The sequence below is a fragment of the Crocodylus porosus genome, unplaced genomic scaffold (genome assembly GCF_001723895.1).
Source record: "Crocodylus porosus isolate Cpor-Errol unplaced genomic scaffold, CroPor_comp1, whole genome shotgun sequence".
In the NCBI taxonomy this organism is placed as follows: domain Eukaryota; kingdom Metazoa; phylum Chordata; order Crocodylia; family Crocodylidae; genus Crocodylus; species Crocodylus porosus.
Window position 1 is genome coordinate 22,778,336 of NW_017728911.1, and position 23,274 is coordinate 22,801,609.

General features: G+C 39.8%; 1 protein-coding gene across 2 annotated transcripts in view; it reads right to left on the reverse strand.

Moving 5' to 3' along the window:
- The window catches only part of CEP152 (centrosomal protein 152), a 53,460-nt gene that overhangs the window by 14,777 nt on the left and 15,409 nt on the right, over positions 1-23,274 (reverse strand). The window contains exons 6-20 of one of the 2 annotated variants that reach the window (XM_019533628.1): positions 22,580-22,748; positions 21,608-21,748; positions 20,124-20,263; positions 17,655-17,855; positions 16,032-16,179; positions 9,078-9,169; positions 8,104-8,267; positions 6,470-6,671; positions 5,109-5,234; positions 4,851-4,981; positions 4,515-4,643; positions 4,212-4,347; positions 2,137-2,328; positions 1,217-1,492; positions 385-516 (exon numbers count right to left, since the gene is read on the reverse strand). In XM_019533628.1, the coding sequence (XP_019389173.1) occupies positions 385-516; positions 1,217-1,492; positions 2,137-2,328; positions 4,212-4,347; positions 4,515-4,643; positions 4,851-4,981; positions 5,109-5,234; positions 6,470-6,671; positions 8,104-8,267; positions 9,078-9,169; positions 16,032-16,179; positions 17,655-17,855; positions 20,124-20,263; positions 21,608-21,748; positions 22,580-22,748 (2,379 nt within the window). The remainder of the gene's footprint in view (positions 1-384; positions 517-1,216; positions 1,493-2,136; positions 2,329-4,211; positions 4,348-4,514; positions 4,644-4,850; positions 4,982-5,108; positions 5,235-6,469; positions 6,672-8,103; positions 8,268-9,077; positions 9,170-16,031; positions 16,180-17,654; positions 17,856-20,123; positions 20,264-21,607; positions 21,749-22,579; positions 22,749-23,274) is intronic. The other variant, XM_019533629.1, reaches the window with a different exon arrangement.

The window sequence follows — 23,274 nt, forward strand, 5'->3', positions numbered from 1 at the left end:
GTTATCCCCATTTAAATTCTCATTCTGCAAAAATACAAAAGGCTCAAACTAAGATCATTGTTCTTCCCACGCAGGGAATTTTACAGATTAGTCTGTCTGGTCATTTTAACAGGGATTCCAATAACGAACTATTTGGCTCTGGCTTCCCAAACCGCATTTAGTGCTTTAAAATTTTCTTTATTTTCAGTTTAAGGAAGCAGGAATCTCACTGCAATTTCCAAACTCTTCACTAAGGCTGCAGTTCAGTAAAGCACATATTCACTTAGCACACACTGAAGTGCTTTAATAATCAGAGCCCAAATTAGGACACTAAACTGTTTAGCATGCTTCCTCCCTGCCCCAACCAAAATAAGCTAGTAAATTCACCCAAATGCTCTCTGATACCTGTTTTGCTGCTTTGATTTCATGTTCCTTCTCCCACTTATCTCGTTCTACCTTTAAATTTGCTTTGTACTCTTCAAGTTCTGTTAATTCTTGCAGCCATTTGGCATGAGCTTGGGTTAAAGCTGTCTCTACCTATAAATGGGAAGAGGAGAAAGAAGAGATCATTAAAAATCGCTAGTGTTCATGAAAATGCAACTACATTTTCCATGTGAAGGAGTACAAGACAACTGAAGTTCAGTTGGGATTGACAGCAAATAGCATGACAGGGTTACAACCTCTTTCTTTTCTTTTTTTTCCAATTTCCACAGCATTCTCTCTCTCCAGATTTACCAAAACAGGAAGCATTAGCTAATCAAAAATACATCAAGTGTTTTTGCTCAGTTCAGGAACTCTCATAACCGACTCATTTCTTTAATTATGTTATCAGGCTTCACAAACAGGTTAACTCTAACAGCTAGAGAACCACTTTCCCTGTCAGATCTTTTACAAAGCTTTCAAAATATCAACAAAATCCACTATAAAACACAAACACATGAACTAATGAACAAAAAGGGAAGTTTAAATTGAATATTTTGAGAATTTTGGAGGCAAACAACTTTTCAGGGGGTTCAAGTTGCTCAAACAGAATTAAAATGATTTTGTTATTGCTTTTTGTGCTTACCAAAGGGGCCATTTCTCAACCTTTTTTCATCTTCTGTGGCCATTTACTGACCAGTGAGTTAACAAGCAAGGACACAAACACTGCCATTCTAATTTGGTACCAATCTGACACACTTTTGGGCATATTTTTAAGTGCAAAGGTCAAACAAACATAGCATTAAACGTCTATTACCTGGCTGGCCATTGTTTCACAATGTTTCCTCTCCAGTTTTGTTTCAAGTTCTTTCAAGACTTCGCCAGCCTCTCTCTCTTTTTCTTTAAGCACTTCCTGAAGTTCCAATTTTTGCTTCTCAAACAGGGACGTTGCAAGAACAGTGGATGCTTCACATGCAGCATTTAATTGGTCAGTTTGGCTACCAGCATCTTTGAGTTCAACTATAATTTTCTTAGGTTCCTCAAGTCTATGCTTCCACTCTCTTCCTATTTCTACAATGACTTGTTCTTTGATCTGTATTAGGAGAAAGACTGTATTTTAAAATAAAGAAACCCAGAAATATCCAGGAACTACCATTAGCACCGATTAAAAACTTAAGTCTCCATTTCTGCGTACAATCTTTAATGCCAAGGGAGGAAGGTGTGGGAGGGGGGAGAAAAGGAGTGACACTCACACCCAGAAAATATAAAACAGCCTTAATTTCTGAAGGATGAGTAGAATTCTTAAGTTTCTTGAGGGATTTCTTATCTGGTCCCATTAGCACACTCAAAATAAAACTAAACTAAAGCATGTGATCAAGTAGTGAAGGAAAGAGTCCCCATGCCACAGATTTAGCAGGAGAGACAGTACCTGAAAAGTGTGCACGGCAACTAAACAAAAAGGAAAAGGAAAAAGTGCAAATATATTTACTGTGCTCTTTACATGCAAATTTAAAATTATTAAGGCTCAATTTTTTGGGACATGCAAAGTCTCTGCAATGCCCACTAACTATAGCTCAGTACTTCTCTAAGGATTAAGCTTTAAAAAAGACAGGGCCTTGGCAACATTGATTTTATCCGAAGCTATGACAAAAGGTGCCATCCAAGGATATGCCCCCCACACATCCACTCAAAGTTGATTAATACACTTCTGTATTTCAATTCATGCAAGCCCCACACCTCTTTTTTCTCTTTTTCCCATTGGGCTCTTGCTAATGTAACTTCAATTTCAACCTGTTGCTTTGTATCAACTTCTCTCTCTTTCAGCCACTGTTTTTTTGCTGCTATAATAGACTTCCTGCATTTTTCTTCTAATTCAGTCCTCAGGTAGTCAAGAGCATCTTCTTTTTCTTCCAATAGCTGTTTCTTGAGCTAGGCAAAATTTAGAACATGCAACTGAACAACTTCATACCACACCACCACTGAGGGCTGATCTTTCAGAGTTTTCCAACTACAGCTCGCAGACAGCTGCTCCAAAAAGAAGCAATTAAAGGTATGCAAATATATCTGACTAATATTCTAGATCTTGTCCAATGCATCAGCAACATCACCTTAAGAAATTTGGTTCTTGATAAGGAACAGCTGTTTTATAAATGCAACTGCTGTACAAAGGGGTATTGTTCTACTCAATATTGGTGTTAATCAAAGTATGTTGGAGCTGCAACTGTTTTCCATACTTTATTAAGACAAGCTAAACACCACAGGCTCTTCTAAGTTAGTACATATATGGCAAAGCAAAATAAAAATATATCCCATTAAAAACAGTTAACCTTAAATCACTGTCATTATACAAGAATAGAGTTTGCTTTCAGATAATGTGGCATTTGCATAGCTGGAAATTAGAAAAATATATATTATTACCCTATGTGCGTGCCAAACAAGTTCGACACAAAAGAAACTAAAAAAACCCCCCTCTTATGTTGCTACTTCTACACAGTGGCACTAGACAGGACTGATGTGGCAAACAAACAGTTTCTGAAATCAGAAGTCTAATCTTCTTATTTCTTGTGGGCCAGCTGTGAAGAGAAACCCAATGTATTCCCAGCACAGTGAGACATATGCTTGTTAAACTCCACTGCCCCCGCACCACCCCACGCTGCCATTAGAAAAGGGCCTCGCCGCTCTCTCCTGATCAGCAGGGAAGCTAAAACCACGGTTTTAAACATGGCACTGTTTTTGCCTCCCCACCAGTCAGCAGCAAACAGCAGGGCCATCTGGGGCCCCTCAGCCAAATCAGCAGTGGGAGGGAAAAAACGGTGCCGTATTTAAAACCAGTTTAACCAGGGCCTCTCCCTGCTGATCTGGAGCAAGCCGCAAAGCAGGCCACCTCTACCAATCAGAGGGGGAGGGGGAGCCAGGGAACCTGCAAAATTCAAGGAGCCACAGTGTACCCCGCTTCTGCTGTGAATTTGGTAGGAACCTAGAATAACCTTAACAGTAAAAATGCATGCCATCAGTCACTGATTTGGGCAGGTCCAAAATCTGGTCTATTGTTTTTAAATGAAAGCTCTCAACAACATAACACTAAGGCTTGTCAGGTTTCCAACCCAAATGAACATTTGGGAAGAGGCAGTTACTTAAACCAAGATTTCAGATGCATGATCTGCTTAATCATGTGACCTACAGAATATTTCCAGGTGGTCCAGATTTTAACTTGCATTTCAAAATGAAGGCAGGCTTCACAGTTGTCAAGCAAACTTCTCATACATGAACATAGTATATGTCTAAACAGAGCAGTCTACATGCCTAAGTCTACAGACAGTTTCAAAAGCAATGATTTTAAAAGGAATTAACTCCACTATATCCCATTACTTCTGCTAAATTATCAACTTAGAAGTCAAACAGCAGCAATCAAGAGTCAGCATTATCAGGGTAAGAAATGAGGAACAGAAGAAAAAGACAGACTGATGAAAACTAAGGGCAAGAATAGCAGCAACTCTGAAAAGGAGCAAATTTCCCCCATCTAATCCAAACCATGACAGTACACTAGGAGTAAACAGATAAGTAAATTGTAGACTCTAGCCTTTAGGTAGTAACTATGGCTTCTCTCTAAAGCAGCTCACAATTAGCATGAGCTGCAGGCCAACTTTGGGATTTATACTCTGGCCTACAGACAAGTATATCCACTTAGTGAATCTGACATCCCTGCTGTTAACATATCAGTCAAATTAAAATTCAATCATACTTTTTTTTCCGACTAGTTTAGATGCACAGCACTCTGAAAAAGTGCCAGTTACAGACACTTTCACTTATACCTTCTCTTCCCTGGATTGCTGGTCTTGCTCAAGCTTCCTCCTCAGAGTAGCTTCCAGGGTGTCTTTCTCTCCACAGACTGCTATGTAACATTCTTTCACTGCAATTATCTCCTTGTTCAACACTTCTGTGTTAGCCCTTCAAGATAGAAGTGACTTATTTTTAGTTGCTATTCTTTCAACTCATAGGAGCACAGTCAGTTCAAATACTTTGCTTTTTGAAGTTATAAAAACCTTGACTGAGGAGGTAAGCTTAATGGCAGACCCTCAGATTTGAAAGAATGACAAAAACTAGTGGTGTCTTACTTTAACTGAGAAATGGTCTCTTCATACACCTGAATGAGTTGTTCTTTCTCTGTAGCATGCCTCTCCAGGAGGTCTTTCCAAAGCTGGGCTTTTGCATCTTCATGATGTTGCTGATAGGTTCTTTCACACCTAGGATAGGTGGTAAGGATATGGGAAAGCAAGGGCGGCCGGGGGAAGGAAGCAGTGCACAAGTGACTCCTTGCAGCTTGTTTCTGGCAAGGGATTCAAGGGTAAACATTCCCCTCACAACCCAAAGGGGATACAAAAAGTTCTGGTATAGTTTCAATATCAAAAACCAGAAGGAGGTGTTAAAATACATACAAATGAAACACTTACCTGTCAATGGCTTCCTGCTTATCCCGATCGAAGTCCTGAATCATTTGTCTCATTTGACTACATAAATCTTGGTTTGCACTTTTCAGTTTTTCCTCATTTGCTTTAAGATTCTGAATTGATGAACTATGATTCTATGCAAATGAAGGAATCAGATCATGAAATAAATTTTAACCAATGCTAATTTTAACCAGTTTGAATTTCATATTCTGGAACAGTAACTGGTCACCTTTGTCTTGGGAACTGCAAGTTTAAACTGACCTCAATTTCTTGATGCAAAGCTTCATTCATCTCCCTCAGTCTCCGAATTTCTTCCTTAAGATTATCAGAAGCAGAAAGATTGGACCATAAGATACCAGTATGATTTTCTACATTATTAACTTTAGTCTGTAAAGAAAAAAAGTCAGGATAAGTGATCGGGCATATATGGACTTATACCTGCTTTAGAAATTAAAGTGGGATGCTTTCATATCTTAGGCAAATAGTTGTTCTTAAACCAAAATGGTAGAAGGCAATGACATGGACTGAATACTTGTAAATTATGATTTTTCTAAAGGCCTTCAGGTTTCACTCAAAAAGTACATGGCTCGGTATCCTAGACCTAAGTTGAAAAGGCATCACCTAATGGAGACACCAGGCCTTTCTAGTGGGATCTTGCAAAACCCACCTCTCCAGGTCACAATTTTCCAAAGGCCTTATATAAAGAGAGAAATTGTAAAGTTTGTCCAATTTATAAAAAGCATGCTTCGAAGAACAGCATTCAATATTGAGGGGGAAGGGGACAAGAGTAATATAGGAGAATGAGAAAAGATCAAGTTACAATTAATACTAAATAAAGTCCAGGGAACTGCTAGATGACCTTTAACAGATGCTTGCTGACACCAAGCTTTTGAGTGAATTGTGTGTATACACATTACATTAAACCTATGATCTCACATTACATTAAACCTATAATCTCTCAAGGAAAGCGCTACTTTTTAGCATATAAAGACTTGCTTTTCCCCAAAACAAAGAGAGAGCATAACCAATTTACTAAAGCGTACTAGCACGTACTAGAATCTTAATAAGAATAAAACACATGCCAAAGTTCTGATACATCTTTCAGTTATTTCTCCCACACGGATTATAGAAAAGGTAGCAGCGGAACATAATACTTTCCTTGAAGTTAATAGATTAATTTGCTTTCATGGATTAAACATTAGAAGAAATTACTTATATTCTCACGGTGGGAGGGGGAGGGGAAAGGGGAAAGGGAGAGGAAGGGGAGGAGATGGCTTACAGCAGTGGCCACCAACCAGTCGATCTCAATCAACTGGTCGATTGTGGAGCCTCTGACAGTCGATCTCAGCCTGTCAGAGGTGCCACAATCAGGAGCAGCAGGACACACAGAGCCAGGCTGAGCCACGCCCCTTTCTGCTGGGGCAGATGCATGGGGTCAAAGACCAGGCAATTTGTCTGGGAGGCAGGAGCGATCCTGGGGTGTCAAAGAGTGATCTTCACCATAAAAAGGTTGGAGACCACTGGTGTACAGGTTTGGTTTTAGTTAAAATCCAGTGAAGTTTTGCAAAGTTTTGTGAAATCTTAATAAAACAAAGTATAACGATGATTTAAAATGAACAAACCTCAGACTCTCTTGCTATTTTTTCTGCTTTCAACAACTGCTGGAATTTATCTGTTGTTCTCTGACAGTCTTTAAGATCATTTTGTAACTGAGAAATTTGATTTCTCTTCATTTTGTTACTGTTCAATAAACGTTCTAGTTCAGCTTTCAATTCTATGATGAGATCATCTTTAGAAAGTTCCTTATCTCTATTTTGTATTGCCCTATGGAGAAAACATGATCAGTCCCTGTTTATTAACACTTGTAAAATAAAAACGGCAGGTTTCACGCTACAGTTCATAAAGTTACATGGCTTAAAAAGTATAATAAGCTTACTTTAAACATGTAAAGAATACTAAGAACTACATTTTCCATGCAACGTGATAACAAAGCCAAGTTAAATTCTACATTCGATACAAGTGCTATAAAGGTCAGGCAGCTTATGAACTATGAAACCAATTAGAAATCAAGTAGCTGAGATTCTAGGTTTAAAAAATTACTTCCTAGAACTCCTTCACCTATACATAATTTGTGCTCTTTTGAAACAACTATCAATTTCCTGGTTCCAAACAGTTTTGAAGTAGAGAAAGAAGCAAAGCCACAAGTATTGAAATGAATCCATGTATATTTCTACAGGCTCTTCATGAAGACCAAGAGTTCCAACAGGCAAAGGAATGAATGCCTATTATTTGCAGTAATATATAATGCTCCAGGTAGAGATCCACCACCCAGATACATTTCTGACCTTTATTTATACTTTACAAGCTGATTTCTCCTTGTAAAAGTAGGTGGCCGAATAGGTAGAAGGCAGCTGGGAGCAGGACCTGCAGCCCCATGCACTGGGGCAGAAGCTGCCCAGTTTCCACCAGCCTGGAGTGGCACAGCAGGAGCAGAAGGAGAAGCCACTAGAGGCAAAGAGAGCCCAGTAGTACCTGGGCAGCCACAGCCGCACCAGGAGCAGCCCCACCAGAAAGCTGTGTGCCCTGGCTGGGCCAGAGCCTGTGGACATAGGCTGAAGCACAGTCTGGGCTGGTTCAGGCAGGAGTAGGTGGGGCTTGGCCCAATGTGGAGCACTGTGGGGGCAGCCTGCACCTGCACTGCCCAGGTGAGTTCTCCTTGCATGTGCCCTCTGCCACTCCCCCCATGACCTAGTGCATAGGCAGCACCCCCCACAACAGACAAAAGTAAGATTTTAATGTTGAGCTATTATGCAATCACCTCTATATGCTATGCAAAAAAAGGGCAAAAATATTTTTTTAAATAAAGTTAAAAACATGTTATAGCAGATGTCTGATTTTTAGTATACAATTAGGTTTTTTTAATTTATAATTTGTTAAAATTATATTTTCTAAAAGACTGTGTGCAGCCTTTGACAGCTCACCAAAACCTGTTAGGTGGCCCTCTAGCCTAAATAATTGCCCACCCCTGCCTTATCTAATGCAGCAGTATTCAGACATTGGATTTAATTATATTGGTTCAGACCACTGGTCCTACCCTGCCTCCAGTAGCTAAAACCCGATGCCTTGAAAGAAGAAAGTCTACTATGTATATTAGACCAATTGGCATAATATATATTATTTCAAACATTATACATTTTCCTCCTAGACCATCTAGGAGATTTTTTTTTTCCTCCTCAGAATTATATTTACCCCATACCTGTGAAATCTTGATTTTTTCCAATTGGCTTTTTTAATACCCAAGTCCACATAGGACTCATTCATATCTACACGTAGTTCGCCACCTGCATCATTCAAAAATACTCCAAGTTTGGCAGCAGATTCATACAAAGCTATTTCTTCCTTTAGTTCTGTTAGCTCTTCCTTAAAACAAACACACACACAAAAGAAAATTATGATGCATATTGTATTATAGTATACATAACAGGCCCAACAAGAATTGTTTGAGTCTTGTTACTAATACTAAAACAAGCTTATGAAACCAAGTTCTCTATACACTGGACCTGGATATTTGGAGGACCTCACTTCTTCTAAAACATGTGATTTAGTTGGTTAGAACCATTTTAACTTATTGGGCCTGTCACAAGTTATAACTGAAACCAGAGATTCTTCCTCACACTCTGTGTCTAGTATATTACAGGGTTCTTAGTATTATAGCTCCCCGCCCCCCCGAAAGCTAGCTAACTTTCATCTGATTTCCCCTTACTCAAGTACCATGATAGGCATTTCATGGTAGGGGGAGTACATATTCTTTATATTATCAGTCATAGCAACTACAGGATTTAGGGTCTCAAAAAAGTACACAAATGTATACTTCTAGCTATATATGGCCAAGAACTCCTTACCATTACATCATGGTGGCAATACCAACTCATTAAAGTAAGATTCAGGACTATAATTCTATATTTCCAATTAAATAATAGATTCCCAGTCTACCCACACCTCAGAATATAGGACTGAATTTTAAATATTTTTTTCCATCAGACAAAAGACAATAACATTTACTCCACTGTAACGCACATAACCCAGAACTCTCTCCTTTCAGTAAAGGACTAAAACAGGACATTCCATTTCCATAAAATGTTTTAACCCAACAGCATTCCTCCCCCACGTGTTTGTCTGTTTAAAATCAAAAACAACAATGGCAATACATTTTTAATAAAATAAACTAACCTGCAAAGCCTTGTTCATGTTCTTGCTCATCAGCTGGGCAGACTGAGCTTGCTGTAGCTGGAACCGTAACTGACTGGTCTCCTGTACGGAGCCTACAGAAACACGGGAGTTTACACAGTCATCTGAATATTCATTGTGAAGAGTTATGCTGACTTCACTAGTTACTCTTACTCCATTTACTATGAGCCTGAACACCACTATTTTAAGATACAAGTTGCAAATGTGAAAGAGGATGTTTTTGGCTACAGTTCTTAGATTTAAATACAGCAACTTATTTTGGGACTCAGAAGCTGTCATGGCTTCATTTCAGAGATTTTTTTTAATTGGTAGACTTAAAATTAAAGTTATATGGAAGAAGATGCATCAAATATTTACTTTTCATATAGAAGCAAAAAGGAAATTGTGCAATTACGCCAGGAAGCCATCAGGAACACTGTTGCCTTGGAAAAACAGATAATTTTTTTTTTAAATGAAAGAGTTTAATTATATTTAGTTGCTAGTACTACCCAAGGGCATTCGACAATCATTTGGTGATCTGCAATATCCAGTGGTGTTACGTGGTCAAATATATTCTACCTGATATTATCTATCACGCTAATAATTACTTGTTTTCTTAACACAATTTAATTCCACCTCCTACTCTGACTTAATCCAGGCTTTTTCTAGCCTCTTTTCATTTAAGACTTCTCTCTAATCACCAGAGATGTGGGGCAGAAAAGTTTCCCAAATGGAAAATTATCCAGAAAACTTTCCAGTGTTTTATTTTTCCATTGGAAATTCTTCATTTCTAAAAATTCATTGTTTCATAAAATTCATCAGTAACAATGAATGGATGCCAATGCAATGTTAGGCACACTTGGCGGTTTCAAAGTTGTAATTAATGTTTTTGAGGCGATTATCCCTAGGATGTGTGAGAGAAAGTACATATATGTTTATTAATTTGTAAACAGGAGGGTAAATACACTTGCATAATAATCCAAACCAAAAATCAAGTTATGAATTCACCTAATTGGTAGGGCTATGCGAAGCTTTGGGTGCAGATTCGATTCGGAGGAGATTTGTCGGCTGAATCCCCGAATCCAAATTGAATCGGGATACCAATAAAAGGTCCAAATCAATTTGAGCTTTACAGATGGATCGAGAAAAGATTCAGAGAGCTTTGGGCAGTCCCCGCTCACCACTGCAGGGAACTGGACCCAGACTCCATGCCAGTAAGCAGGGGGCAAGGGGGGCTGGAGCTGGGAGTTGGGCGGGGCAGCCATTGGCTGGGCTGGGAAAGCAGGCAGGGGATGGGGGTTTGTTGCAGAGCCCCTTTGCAGCACAGGGCAGTGGGGATCGCTCCCTTGCCTGGCAGGACCCAGCGAGTGCAGGGCTTTTTTTTTTTTTTTCCAAAAGAGCTGGGATGCTGGGGCCAGGCAAGGCAGCCATTGATGGGACTGGGCGAGCGGGCAGGGACTGGGGCCTGTTTGAGTCAGCCAAATCAATTCAGGGCGGTAATTCAAAATCACCGAATCGAATCATTGTCCCCCAAATTGGCCGAATCCGAATCTGAAGTGAATACTAGCTGCTTCATACTAATTGGCTCTGCAGATCAAATCAAAACCAAAGCTAAAATTCTTACTTCATCTCAGACTGCAAGTGAAAGCAAAACCAAAATTAAACTGCGATTAATTTTTGTTTCGCTTTCAGTTCAAACACATAGAGCAGTGTCTCATTTCAAGTTGGGCAAGCTGGAAGTCTTTGCATAAGATCTGTTAGTTTTTTAGTGCTTTTGGTTTGAAGTAGTTATAATAATGCCTAATCAGAACAAAACTAGCGTGTGGCATCATTATAATGAAGTTCAAGCCACTGAAGGAAGGAAGAAAGTTGGTAGATGTAAATATTGTGGGCAGGAGTATGCTAACAATGCAATGAGAATGAAGAAACTTTTAATAACATGTAGAAACTGTCCTGAAAGAGTACAAGCCATACACAGAAAACTAATACAGTAAAAGCTCTGTTATCCGGCATCCCCCATTTCTGGGGGATGCCAGATAACAAAATATGTCCGTTAATTGAGTGGCCCCAGTTGCCGCTTCTCCTGTGGCATCGCTGCCCCTCCCATGGACCCTGCAGGCCCCGCGGGACAGGGAGGCACGCCTTGCACAGCCTGTTATGCCCCTGGGCCATGGGAGCTTGGCAGCGCAGGCAGAGAAACTGGAAGTGCCACAGTGGGCACCTCCGGTTTCACTTTTCCTTACAAGCCGGCATGCCAGTTAACAGAGCATGCCAGCTTGTAAGGTACCGGTTACCAGAGAGTTTACTGTACAACCAAGTGGTGCAACAACATCATCTGAGAAAAGTCTACTTCAGGAATCCTATGTCAACAGACAAATTAATATGTTAAACACCACACAGTATAGACTAGCATCTATATTGTTTTAAAACATTATAATTTTAAAAGTTGTTAATGCAACTCTGAAATATTATTTATTTCCAATATTTGTATCCTGCTTTTCTGCTTGCACTAAGCCCACCAAGTGGCTTAGGCTTAACAATAATTGTTTATTATATAACAGATAAATAGTTAACTATTTCAACCCAGCAGAGCAAGCTTAGTCCTCTGGCCAGTGGCAGAGGCCAGACTATACTTCCCTTTGGCTCTGCAGTCCCAGGGCAACTGAGCAGCAAGTCGAGCAGCAGAGCGTTCTCTCTGGCAGGGAGTGGGGAAGCAAGCTCCCTGCTGCTTCTCCTTCTGATGGATGAGGCCAGACTAGAATAAGCTAAAATAAAAATCTTTTCCCTCTTTTCTTGCAGGAACTTGGTAGCTCAAGTGAAATAGCAGATTTACAAAAAATGGAAAATGAAAATGTTGAGCTGCTATGTCTGGGGGAAGAAGCAGCAGGATCCTCGCTTTCAAGATCACTGTCACCAGATATGCGATCCACCATGAGTAACTGTTCAAGACAGTCAAACTTTTCATCAAGCTTTGTGGACAAAATGTCAGAAGATCAAGAAAAAGCAGATGAGACATTAGCTCAAGCTATATTTGCAAGTGGTATACATACCTCTTTCCATAACTGAAAATCAGTACTGGAAGGAACATTGCAAACTAATGCGCCCATCATACAAGCTACCATCACATTACTGCTTATCACATTCTTTCTTATGACAGAGTTCAAACAATGGTTATTCAAAAGATTGGTCAAGCAGAATCACCGACTCTGATGTCAGATGGTTGGACTGATATACAAGTAAATCCTTTATTGAACATTATGTTAGCAACACCTGAATTAATATTCCTGAAAGCAACTGCTACTAAATCTTCTCGTCATACAGGCGAATACATAGCAAAATTACTGAGTGAAAAGAAAGTGCAGGTACCTCCAGGGTACAAGCCCTTGTAACTGATATTGTGAACAACACAAAAGTTCCATGGCAAATATTAAAGGCAAAGTATCCTCATTTAATAGTATTTGGCTGTCTTGCTCATGGATTGAATCTTCTGGCAAAGGACATAGTAAGTGTGAATACAGTGAACACAATATTGGCAAACTGCAAAGCCATTGTGAAGGTATTCAACAATCATCATGTTGCTAATCAGACTTTGAAAAAATTACAGAAAGAGAAACGGGGGAAGGAAAGTGCACTTTTATTGCCAGGAGAAACTAGATGGGGCTTGGCTATAGAGCGTTCACAGTTTGCTGTGCACAAAAAACTGTTTGCAGTATGCTTCAATAGATGACACAGTATCCCAAGATTATTCCCGTGAACATTAGGCAGCAGATTCTCAACAACGATATGTTCTAGGTTCAAGTTCAAGGAGCATTCAATTTGTTACTACCAGTTTCAGTGGCTAATCAAGAAACTTGAAGGAGATACACCAAGACTTTCAAATATTCCAGAGATATTCAGACAACTAAATGAAAATCTAATTGAGCTTTTGCCTGCATCATCTCTATCCAAAAAAGAAGAAACAGTAGTAAAACAAATGTTTACTAAGAGATCTGAGTTCTGCTCTCATCCAGTTCATCTGGCAGCAAACCTTTTGAATCCTCAACACAGAGGACAACATTTATCAGAAGATGAAATATCTACTGCTCTCAATACAATTATGGAAGTAGCTAAGAATGTCCCCAACATCAGTGAAATAGCCATGATGACAGACATTGCTGAGTACCACGCAGAAGAAAAACTTTGGAGCAAAGATATCATTTGGTGGGCAGCAGAGACCGTCTACTCTCACATGGTGGAAGGGATAGCGTAACACCCAACTGTTGTCCAGGATCCTAAGTATTCCACCAACAGTAGCTTCTTGTGAACAGAACTGAAAACCTTTGAGCTCAATCAAGACACAAAAGAGGAACAGACTACCAAATGAACACACCACTAAGCTTGTTTCTATTTCTCAGAATCTCTTGCTTCTGGAGAATCAGTCAGGAGCACAATTAGTGAAGAAGACACAGTGTGATTATAAGTTGCCCTTGCCGGTAGACTCATTGGTAAAACCATCCTTTAGCAAAAGAGAATGTGTTTCAAGTAGTTCGGAATCAGATTTTACTTGATTTTGAAATGGAACTAATAAGTAGTGCAAGTGACTCTCCAGATAGTGACAGTGAAACTGGAGGTGCCGTAGGGACCTCAGTGGAAGACAGTTAAACTCTGTTGAAGTAGATGAGTGGACAACCATGGCATATCATGCACAATTCTTTGGGTGTGCTAAAATTAGTGTGTCAGCAGTTTTCAGTGCCTTAATTTTTTTCCCTTAAAATTTAAACAAACAATTTAGCATGTAAGGGAAGTACATGCTATTGTGCATTGTCTTTATTGGAAAACTTGTAAAAACATAAAAATATTTTTTTTCCATGTAAAGCTTTGAATATAACATTTAAAACCACACCAAGCGTAATGTATTTAATTTTTTTCCTAATCAAATACTTCAGTTCAAATATGTGTGGCAATTGAGACATAAAATTAACATGGGGGTACTCTTTTAGTTTTGTTTGCTACGTAAAAGTCATATAAACATGCTAAATCAGATCACGCTCTATTCAGGGCATTGGAAAATTTTCCAATTCAAAATTTTCCGAAAACCCACATCTCTGTTCAAACCTTTTTTTTTTCTTTAAACCTATTTTTTACATTTTTTGAACATTTTTTAACTTCTACCACAAGTTCCAATTGTTTTTGCCTCTAGACCAATAAATCTACAACCTGGATACCCGACACGCACAAATCACTAATACATAAAAGCAGGAGTAAAAGCTTCTGTTCTATAGAACCTGTCTATACAAGTGCCACTTTAGTAGTAGTAACAATGAAAAGCTATACTTTTAATGCCTATCCATTGGGAAATAAACTTCTACTGTTTCAAGGTTGTAGGTTGTGACCCATTTTGTCTTTTTGCACTAGTTCAGTTAAACTTGTTCATTTTTAAATAGACACTCTTTTCTGTTTGAAGTTTATTTTGGTTTAGTTTTATGGTTCTTTTCTTTTTTAAAAGCAAACAGCATTTACCAGCCTCAGATCAGCTCCAAACCAAAAAACAAATTGGTGTGAAAACACATCTATCTCAAACCAGTGCAAATTTGTATACAGAAAGAGCCTAAGAATCCTGCCATGAATTAAAACACCAATGGCCTCGAGACACCACTAATCTAAGATGAATGTGAACCTAATTTGTTTTAGAAGTGACAGAACTACTCTGTTACCAATACTTGAGTACAGGTGTTTAAGGTTAGACAGAGCCCCAACATTAAAATTAGTTGTTTGTTTGAAATCAGTTTCGGTACAATAGAAGGTAAATTTGACAAATACACATTTATGTATGGCATGTTGTGTCTTAACATTTTTAAGCCAACCCAAACTGGCTCACTGACTTTCAAATGAATCTGGTTAATAGGGCTGTGCGAAACGGCTATGTTTTGATTTGGTTTTGGATTCAGCCGTTTCAGAGAGACAGCGATTTGTTTTGGTGTTTCAGATCACTGTTCCATTTTGATTCAGTAGAATCTGTTTCGGAGTTTCGACGCTGTTTCAGTGATTCGGCTATAATGGGGAAATCACTAAAATGCCTATAAAACTTTGCCATTTCTTGCCTAAATTGGATGAAAATTGCAGGGCTGGTAGCCCCTTCTAAGGGCATGAAGCCTGCCAAGTTTCAAGGAAATAGGTGCAGGGGTTTCTCTAAAACTGCACCTCAAACTGTTCAAAGCAAAACTTGTATCACTTACTGGCAGTGGCAGCATACTGGCTGTGCCAGACTCTTCCCAGGGGATGCCGGCCCCAGAACTACACATGGGATGACATTAGGCTGCCGCTGCTGACTGGGGCCAGCGCCAGCACTGGTTTCTTTCCAGCACTTGGCATGGGATGCACCAAGCAGACCTGGGTGCTGGCATTGGCCCCAGCCAGCAGTGGCAGCCTGCTGTTATTCCGCATGCAGATCTGGAGGTCCGTGTCCTCTGGGAGGACTGCGGGGCTGTGCCAGACTCCTCTTAGGAGGGTGCAGGCCCCTGGATCTGCACAGAATGCCAGAAGACTGCTGTCCCTCCCCTAGAGCACTTGGATTGGAAGAGACCTCAGGGACAGGTCACAGACACTGGCCAGCTGCAGATGTCAATATCAGAGCAGTCCCTTCGCCCCTCTTCCCCTTCCCTCTTCTTAGTTTCTGTTTCCCTGCAAGTCCAGCTCCAACATTCCAAAGTTTTCCAAAACATTTTGTATGATTTAATTTTGTTTTGGAGCCTTCTGTTTAGTTTCAGATTTGGTGTTTTGGGCACCAAAACACCTCCAAAATGAAACAGCTGCCAAAGTTTTGCACAGCGCTACTGGCTAACACATTTGTCACAAATAAACTAGTACGTTCATTTTTTGCATTGCACCTATTTCAACATGAAAACAAACAGTTTCATTCTTCTGGAAAAAATGCAAAAGTTTTTACAGCAGCAGGTAAGTTGCATATACCAGACTGACCTGTTTGCAGTAAGTTTGTACACTGCTTTTGGCTTTCCTCTAGGCTTCTTGTCAACCGGTTGATTATTTCTGTTTTTTCACATTTGATTTGTTCTAGTGTTTTTTCGAGTTGTTTCACGTGCTCCCCTAGATGACAACAAAGTTCCTTCTGAAGAGAGAGATTTTTTTTTCAAGTTACAAACCCATCTTTTCAAAGGCAGCTGCTCAATCATCCAGTATAACTTGGTAGCAGCACACTTTCCTAAGTTTATTATGGGAAAAGTGTGCATTTTAAATACATACTGATGAAAGGCTGACATAGTCCTTCAGAAAGGTATCATTTGATTCAGTAAGCCTGAAACATCAACCCCAACTGAAAAGCTCTTTCACAGTATGTACGTATGAGTATGTCTTCCTAGAAAAAAAGCATTTTTACATGTGGGTGGCAGGTATGATGCAAGTCTTAGTGCAGACAAGGCACTGCAGGACTTAACAGCATGTAGCAGCTAAAATATTTCCTCTGATGGGGAGTACCACTGAGGTGAAAGGTGCAGGGCCTCATGTCTGCCGTAAGTTTTTACATCTTGGCCATAAAGTTTTCTCCCCACAACTATTTTCAGTGAAGGCAAAGCCAGAGCAATGAGAACACTTGCAACTATGTTAGAGCCACCTTGTTCACAATCATTAACCAGCTAGTGCTCCAAATACCTTAGTGAAATGCCTCTTTCTTGTAAAAATGCTTTTTAAAAAAAAAAAAAAAAAAAAAAAATTACAGATAAGAAATGCTTCAAAGAATTAAACAAGGAAAATTATTGGGCTCTCAGTTTGTGGAGTGGTTAGACCACAGTTTAGTTTGAAAATTCCTGATGGCATGTAAATAAGACAATGCCTTAGGAGCATTGTACAAAACACAATGGACTACAACATGAACCCAGCAAATGTTATACCAGTTGGAATAAATCACAGAAATCTAGTTACTTCAAAGACTTATTAACTCCATCTATAAACTTACCAGTGGGAACCAGAAGGGATTGGGTGAGACACTGTTCCCCCGAGCACTTCCCAGAGTAACAAGGAATAATGGCCACAAGTTGACTGAGAGGAGGCTCAGGCTAGACATCAGGAGGCACTACTTCACAGTCAGGGTGGCCAGGATCTGAAACCAGCTTCCAAGGGAAGTGGTGCTAGCTCCTACCTTAGGGGTCTTTAAAGGAAGGCTTGATAACTACCTAGCTGGGGTCATTTGAGCTTAACCTTAGTAGGGGTCATAAGAGCCCTGTATTCATTCCTGCCCAGGGCATGGGGTCAGACTAGATGATCTGCTCAGGTTCCCTCTGACCCTACTTATATGAATCTATTGTTGTAAGAAGTGTGTGTGCATAGTGTGGTGTTCCAGCTACATCATACTAGAGTATTCCCAAAGCCACTGGCTTGGGAGGTTTATCACCATGCAGTGTTTGTTTTACATGGGATGTTTGTGTATGCTTCCCTTTCTATGGTGTCAACAATTGGAAGAAAAGATTGGGGTTCAAGGCCTAACTGAGATTCAAGGCAATTTTAGGAAGGACTGGATATAGAAGACAGTGGATCTAGTACAGATTTCTGTATTGGTAAATATTCAGTGTCCTAAAAATCCATCCTAACCTGCTCTCGTAATGTAGAATTTGTAGTGTCAAGTTGCTGTTCCAAGGATAATACTTGCTCTTCGTACTTCTGCTTGAGTGCTGCTACAATGGTCTCGTGTTGCTCTCTGGCTCGCTGAAGAGAGTCTGAATGCTGAAGTTCTACCAGCTGCTGCTGCATGCTTTCCATGGCTACTTCTGCCACTTTGGATTGCTTGAGTATCTGTAGAAACCCATTACACAGCACTTGAGCACAGCTTCAAAATACCAAGTACATTAAAAACCATAAAAGTGACTTTAGTTAAGTAGCCAAAATTAACATGCATTTTTAAACCATTACTCCCCTGTTAACTATGTGGGACCTGGTATTCTAACAAAACGCAATCTACAGAAACTCTGCATTATGGAAACAAAGAAATCAATGCTAAAACCTAAGTGCCATTTAGTTAGGAGGACATAGTAATCAATGTCCCAGGACACCAACCTCTGCCAGCAGAACCCTATGGAGCCTGGACATATCTTTAAAAGTATGTTCCACCTGTAGAACCTCTAAGGGAAGCTACAAACACTGACTACTGCCTTGTTCCCAAATCCTTCATAAGATCCATCTCTTTGAGAGTCCTCCTGTTTCCTCTTCCTCCCCAACCAAGGTGGGCAAGAGTCTGCACCCAAGAGACCAATTACAAGAACCACAGTCAAAGTAAAAATTAGAGACTGGTCTCAAGTCAGTTCGAAATGCATTTTCTTCCAGAAAAGATTGACTTTCCTGAAAGTTCTACTTGCATGTCCACATCTAAAGAGCTGCTGCCAACTGCATTTGCAAATTGGAAGCATACATTGTGCTTAAAAGTACAAATCACAGAATTCTTCCTTAGCAAAATGGAGTTAGCAAAAAGCTACAGTCAGCACAAGTTAGGCTCTCTGGCTCTCTCAGGTCCCACCGTTATTATTAAGAGAGCTCCACGTGTTATATAGGTCTTGAATATTTATTCATGACCAAAAAGGTATGTGGACTGAGTCACGAATTTTATGAAGAAATCCAAAAATCCTACAAAATCATGCATATTTATTCTGTTATTTCAGAAGTGACCATAGCATGCTTCCAGACAGGCAAGATGTAATTATGTCCCTACAGACCTTAAAATCAACAAAACAAGCTCCCACTGACTTAAGTCAAGCGATGGCATCCAATTCACAATCACTCTGCGCCTTGCATCAAGCAAAGCAGCACAAACAGATGATGATGCATTTCATAAGGCTAGACCAGTGGAGCCAGGAGGTGCTCAAAACTCTGCCACAAGACACACCTTGCAAGGTGACATTGTGAAGTATGCTGTGCCAACAAGGGGGCATGACATAGAAATGTTGTGCCTTGTTTTTTTCCTAGATGCAACAAGGCAGGGGAATTGCACATACCCAAGAAAGCAATCCAAGGCACTGTAATGGGACTTAACAGCACCAGCATTCTGGGTGCTGAAGTCAGAAGTTACCTTATTTTCATCTCTTTACCAGGCTCAGCACTGATAACTATGCATTAGGTTTGCACACATCTAGCCACTGGATTAGTCACTACTAAAAATGTTCCTGGACTTCCTAAAGCCTTCCATTTGCCACTTTTGACTGCGACAAGCAGCTAACTTCACAGGCTCTGTTTATGCTGCATCAGGTAGCAGGCGTCACATACTTCTTAACACTGTTAAAAATAAACACCACTCTTCAACAAGGTTTCTTTAATGTCCAAAATCACAGCAACTTCCATCCTACCTCAAAAGGGAGGATGGAAGAAAAGCTCAAGGATGTGCATGTTTGCCAGACAGCACAAACATTCAGAATTTCCACTATATTTATCTACAGGAAAAGTGAAAACAACCTGTTTTGAGTCAGAGACGGAGCTATAACAGTGAAAACCTTATACAGTATCCAGAGGCATGCCAAAGAGAAACAGAAAAAAAACCAACCCTAACAACAAACAAAATGCCCAGGAAAGTCTATATAAGAGAAGCTATTGACATCTTTCAAAGGACTGCAGTATTTTTCTTCCATTAGCTGACAGCAGTCAGACCTCTGAAGTGACTCATTTAAGCCCCCACAAAATGATCCTAGAATAAAATGTTAAAAGGTTTTGCTATTCCAGAAAATGTGTGTTCTTTCATGCTAAATGCTCAAGATGCAGCAGTTAAAGATACTTAAAAAAATACAAAAATAAGAGTTTAGCAAATAGGATTTCTGATATTCAAAGTCATAGATATGTCACCATAAGACCCAACCAACTTAAGCATGCATGGCTATTGTAAGCATAATCAATAGTCCCCATGTTTTAATGGGTTTGATCACATGAGCTATTTTTCCAACTCTTTTGCTGCATGCTCTAATCCTTAGATTTTGACACCTAACAACAGAAAATTAATCCTGATTATACTTAACATTTACTTTCCAATAAGTACATCTAGCAGAAATTTCCCAGTTACCAATATTAAGATAATTACAGTACCTTCTCCTCATTGGCAGCAAGAGCCTGAATTTGGGCTTCCAGTGATTTTACTTGACCTTCAAGATGCACCTCCCGTTCTTTTCCCTCTTGATACAATTTTTGCGACTCCTGGAGACTCAGGGCCAAGCCATCCTTTTCATCTTATAAAAGCGAAATAATTGAAAAGCAGTGTGAGCTGCAAGCACATCTTTTGGGGGCCATTTTTATTTGGCGCTCCATTCACCAATGCCTTAGGTACCTCTCTCTCTTTCCCCACCCACTCCACCTCCTCTAACTACTTCTCCCAGCAACAGCCAGAAAGACACCAGCCCATTTATGCTTTGAGTAAAACAAAAGCCCAGTCTGACAGCACCAGGAGCCAGGACCTGGTGAGAACACCTTCCCTGCCACACACAATGGGGCAAACTAAACTAGGCATCCTAGAAGGTAACAGAGGTTTGCCCAGAACAACCAGGGACGGTAGAGATTGAAATCTGGCCACCATTTCCTGTCTGCCAGTTGTTTTTTTGTCCTGCTCTAGGCATCTTCTCCCCTTCCCTACTGTCAGGCTCTCCCTCCAAATTTCTGTTCTTTCATTCCTCTCCTCATTCATGTCCCTTCTTTTTTTGCAATTATTCCTTTTCTCACTTCTGTCTCCCCAAAAATAAATTAAGATGACCACAAAATATCTCCATTATTGCTCTGATAACTTCAGTGTCTCCTCTTAACCTTGCTTTGCTTAAATTTTTTGTATTTTTAGGCTTGGCCTTTGGGGATGGTTCTTCATCTTCCTAGGAGTTTCTATAGTGCTGCTCCAAATCCTGAGTTCCTTATGGCATTAGTACAACAGGACTACCTTTTTCCCAGAATGTTCAGGTTACATACAGCTGAATCCACTCCAACACAATAAATGAAAATAAAGAAAATAAATAGCTATTAATTTAGGCCCTACTTCAGGAAATAACTTGGAGAAAAGTACTACCCTGAAGCAATTTCTGAATCTGGGCTTTCATATGACAGGCATGTCCAAGCAGTTCAGAGATACTGTCAACTGCTTGTGAGGAAAGAACCAGCCTCTAGAACCAAAATATGTAGTTAACAGATCTAGAGGAAGTAATTGGCTTATCTTTAGATAAAAGCAAAACAGAGTGACAATAGCCACAGCTAAGCAGGTAGGACCATACTACACACACCTACATCTCTTTAAGGTTGATGGCAAAATAGAAGCTATGTCAGTAAACAGATTTTGAATGGGATTAGTATTACAGTAGAACAATTGAATCCGTGATCATTAAGATTAGACACTGACCAACGTGTGTCCAAAATGAAGTACAGCAGGATTTTATTACAATCAAATTCAGTGTTTTATTACAACTGAATTCACTAGTCTAGCCTCTATCTCCATGAATGTTGTAACAGCTTATAAAAGAATGAAGGAACATATAATAATTCATTAGATTATCTCAGTTAGTTCTAGAAATTAAAGGTCTATGTAAACTTCATACCTTTGACCATTGCAAGTTGATGATTCAGATACCTTATCTGCTGGGTGCTCTTTTCCAGCTTTTCATTAAGTTCTTCCAGTTGCCTTCCTTTTGCTTTATTAAGAACCTGAAGCTGAAGAATCTGCATATTGTCTGAAGAATCTGTCAAGATGAAGGCATGACTTTCAGACAAGTCAGTTACTGCAACATACATGAAATATTTATAGTACACAAGACCTTTGGAACAGAAAGCAATTGCCTTCTGTTCAGTGTCACATCCACTGCTGGTCCCCAAAACACAAACCTAAAGTGGATAAGAATTGCACATGTAGTTAGAACTCCACTTGGAGAATCAAAGTAACACAGACTTCAGGGGTAAACAATGGCACAGTGTAAATTCACAGTTCCTTTACACATTCATCAAGGGCTTTAATAGTTCTCCATTACACTTACAGATTTGACATTCATTTATTGGCTGGTCCTATTCAATGCCTAATTTTGCAAGGAGCAGAGTAAACCCCAGAAAGTGTACGGCACCCACGCTTCCTATTCAGTCAATAAGCTGAGTGACATCAGCAATACTTGGGGTGGGGCAACTAGCGAGATATAGGTTCTTTATTTGGGCAAAAGTATTTCTGATTATTCAAAACCAAGTACACCAAATCAAAACAAAACTGCAATAGGAAGAAGTGAGGACTAACTCAGGGAACTATCCCTCAGTATAAATTTTGAGTGCAATAAAGATTTACATACATCTAAGCTATCAATGTATTTTTTCTGAGTTCCAATTTAATAAAGACTACGGATAAAATCCTGACTCCACTAAATTCAAATGGGAATTTTCATATTTCACATACATTAGGGCTGGAAGGGACCTTGGAAGATCATCAAGTCCAGCCCCTGCCCCAGGGGCAGGATGTCAGCAATTTTGCCACCAATTTCTGTGGGATAAAGATTTCACCATAATTTCAAGCTTTGTTAGTTTACACTTACTCTCATCAGTACCCAAAAATTCCCGTTGTAGTTCTTCAAATGCTTCAGTTCTTCTTGTTGTTTCTTGGTTTACAGGGACATTTTGTTGAAGGCCATTTTTATATGGCTTATATGTGACTTTGTAAGATTCCACTGGTTGGCTGCTAACAACTTCAGAGGTACCAAACTGCTGTTGTGATGATAGATAAATAAATTAAAACTCCCTTCCCCAACTTCATGGCAGTTTTTCTTCTTTTTGACTGACGAGTTTTTATAAGTTTTTATATCTCTTAAGGCTCCATATCAGCAAAACTCTTAAGTGAACAGCACTTTGTTGAATCAGGGCCTTATAATCAAAGTTTACACTAACTGTGAAGCACAGCACATCTACTATTAGTTTGTGCTAGTTAGTTTTTCTATAAATAAAAACAAAGCCATTACATTTATGTAAGTAGCAGCTCAGATAATTGAGTCTCAGCTGTTTCAATGTGACAGATATGCCTACAGAAGCATCTCATCGTTCCAAATAAAAGTCAGAGGTTAGGTCAGGCAGAAAGTAGGGCAGGTTGACATCTTACCCTGTACGCGCACGTGGTATGGACATTTGGCTCCCCAGGGACAACTAGCAGTGGCGCACCTTGTGCCATTGCTAGTTGTCTCTGGGGGAACACCCATGCCACACATGCTATAGCACTTGGCAAGTTACCCTGGAGGTG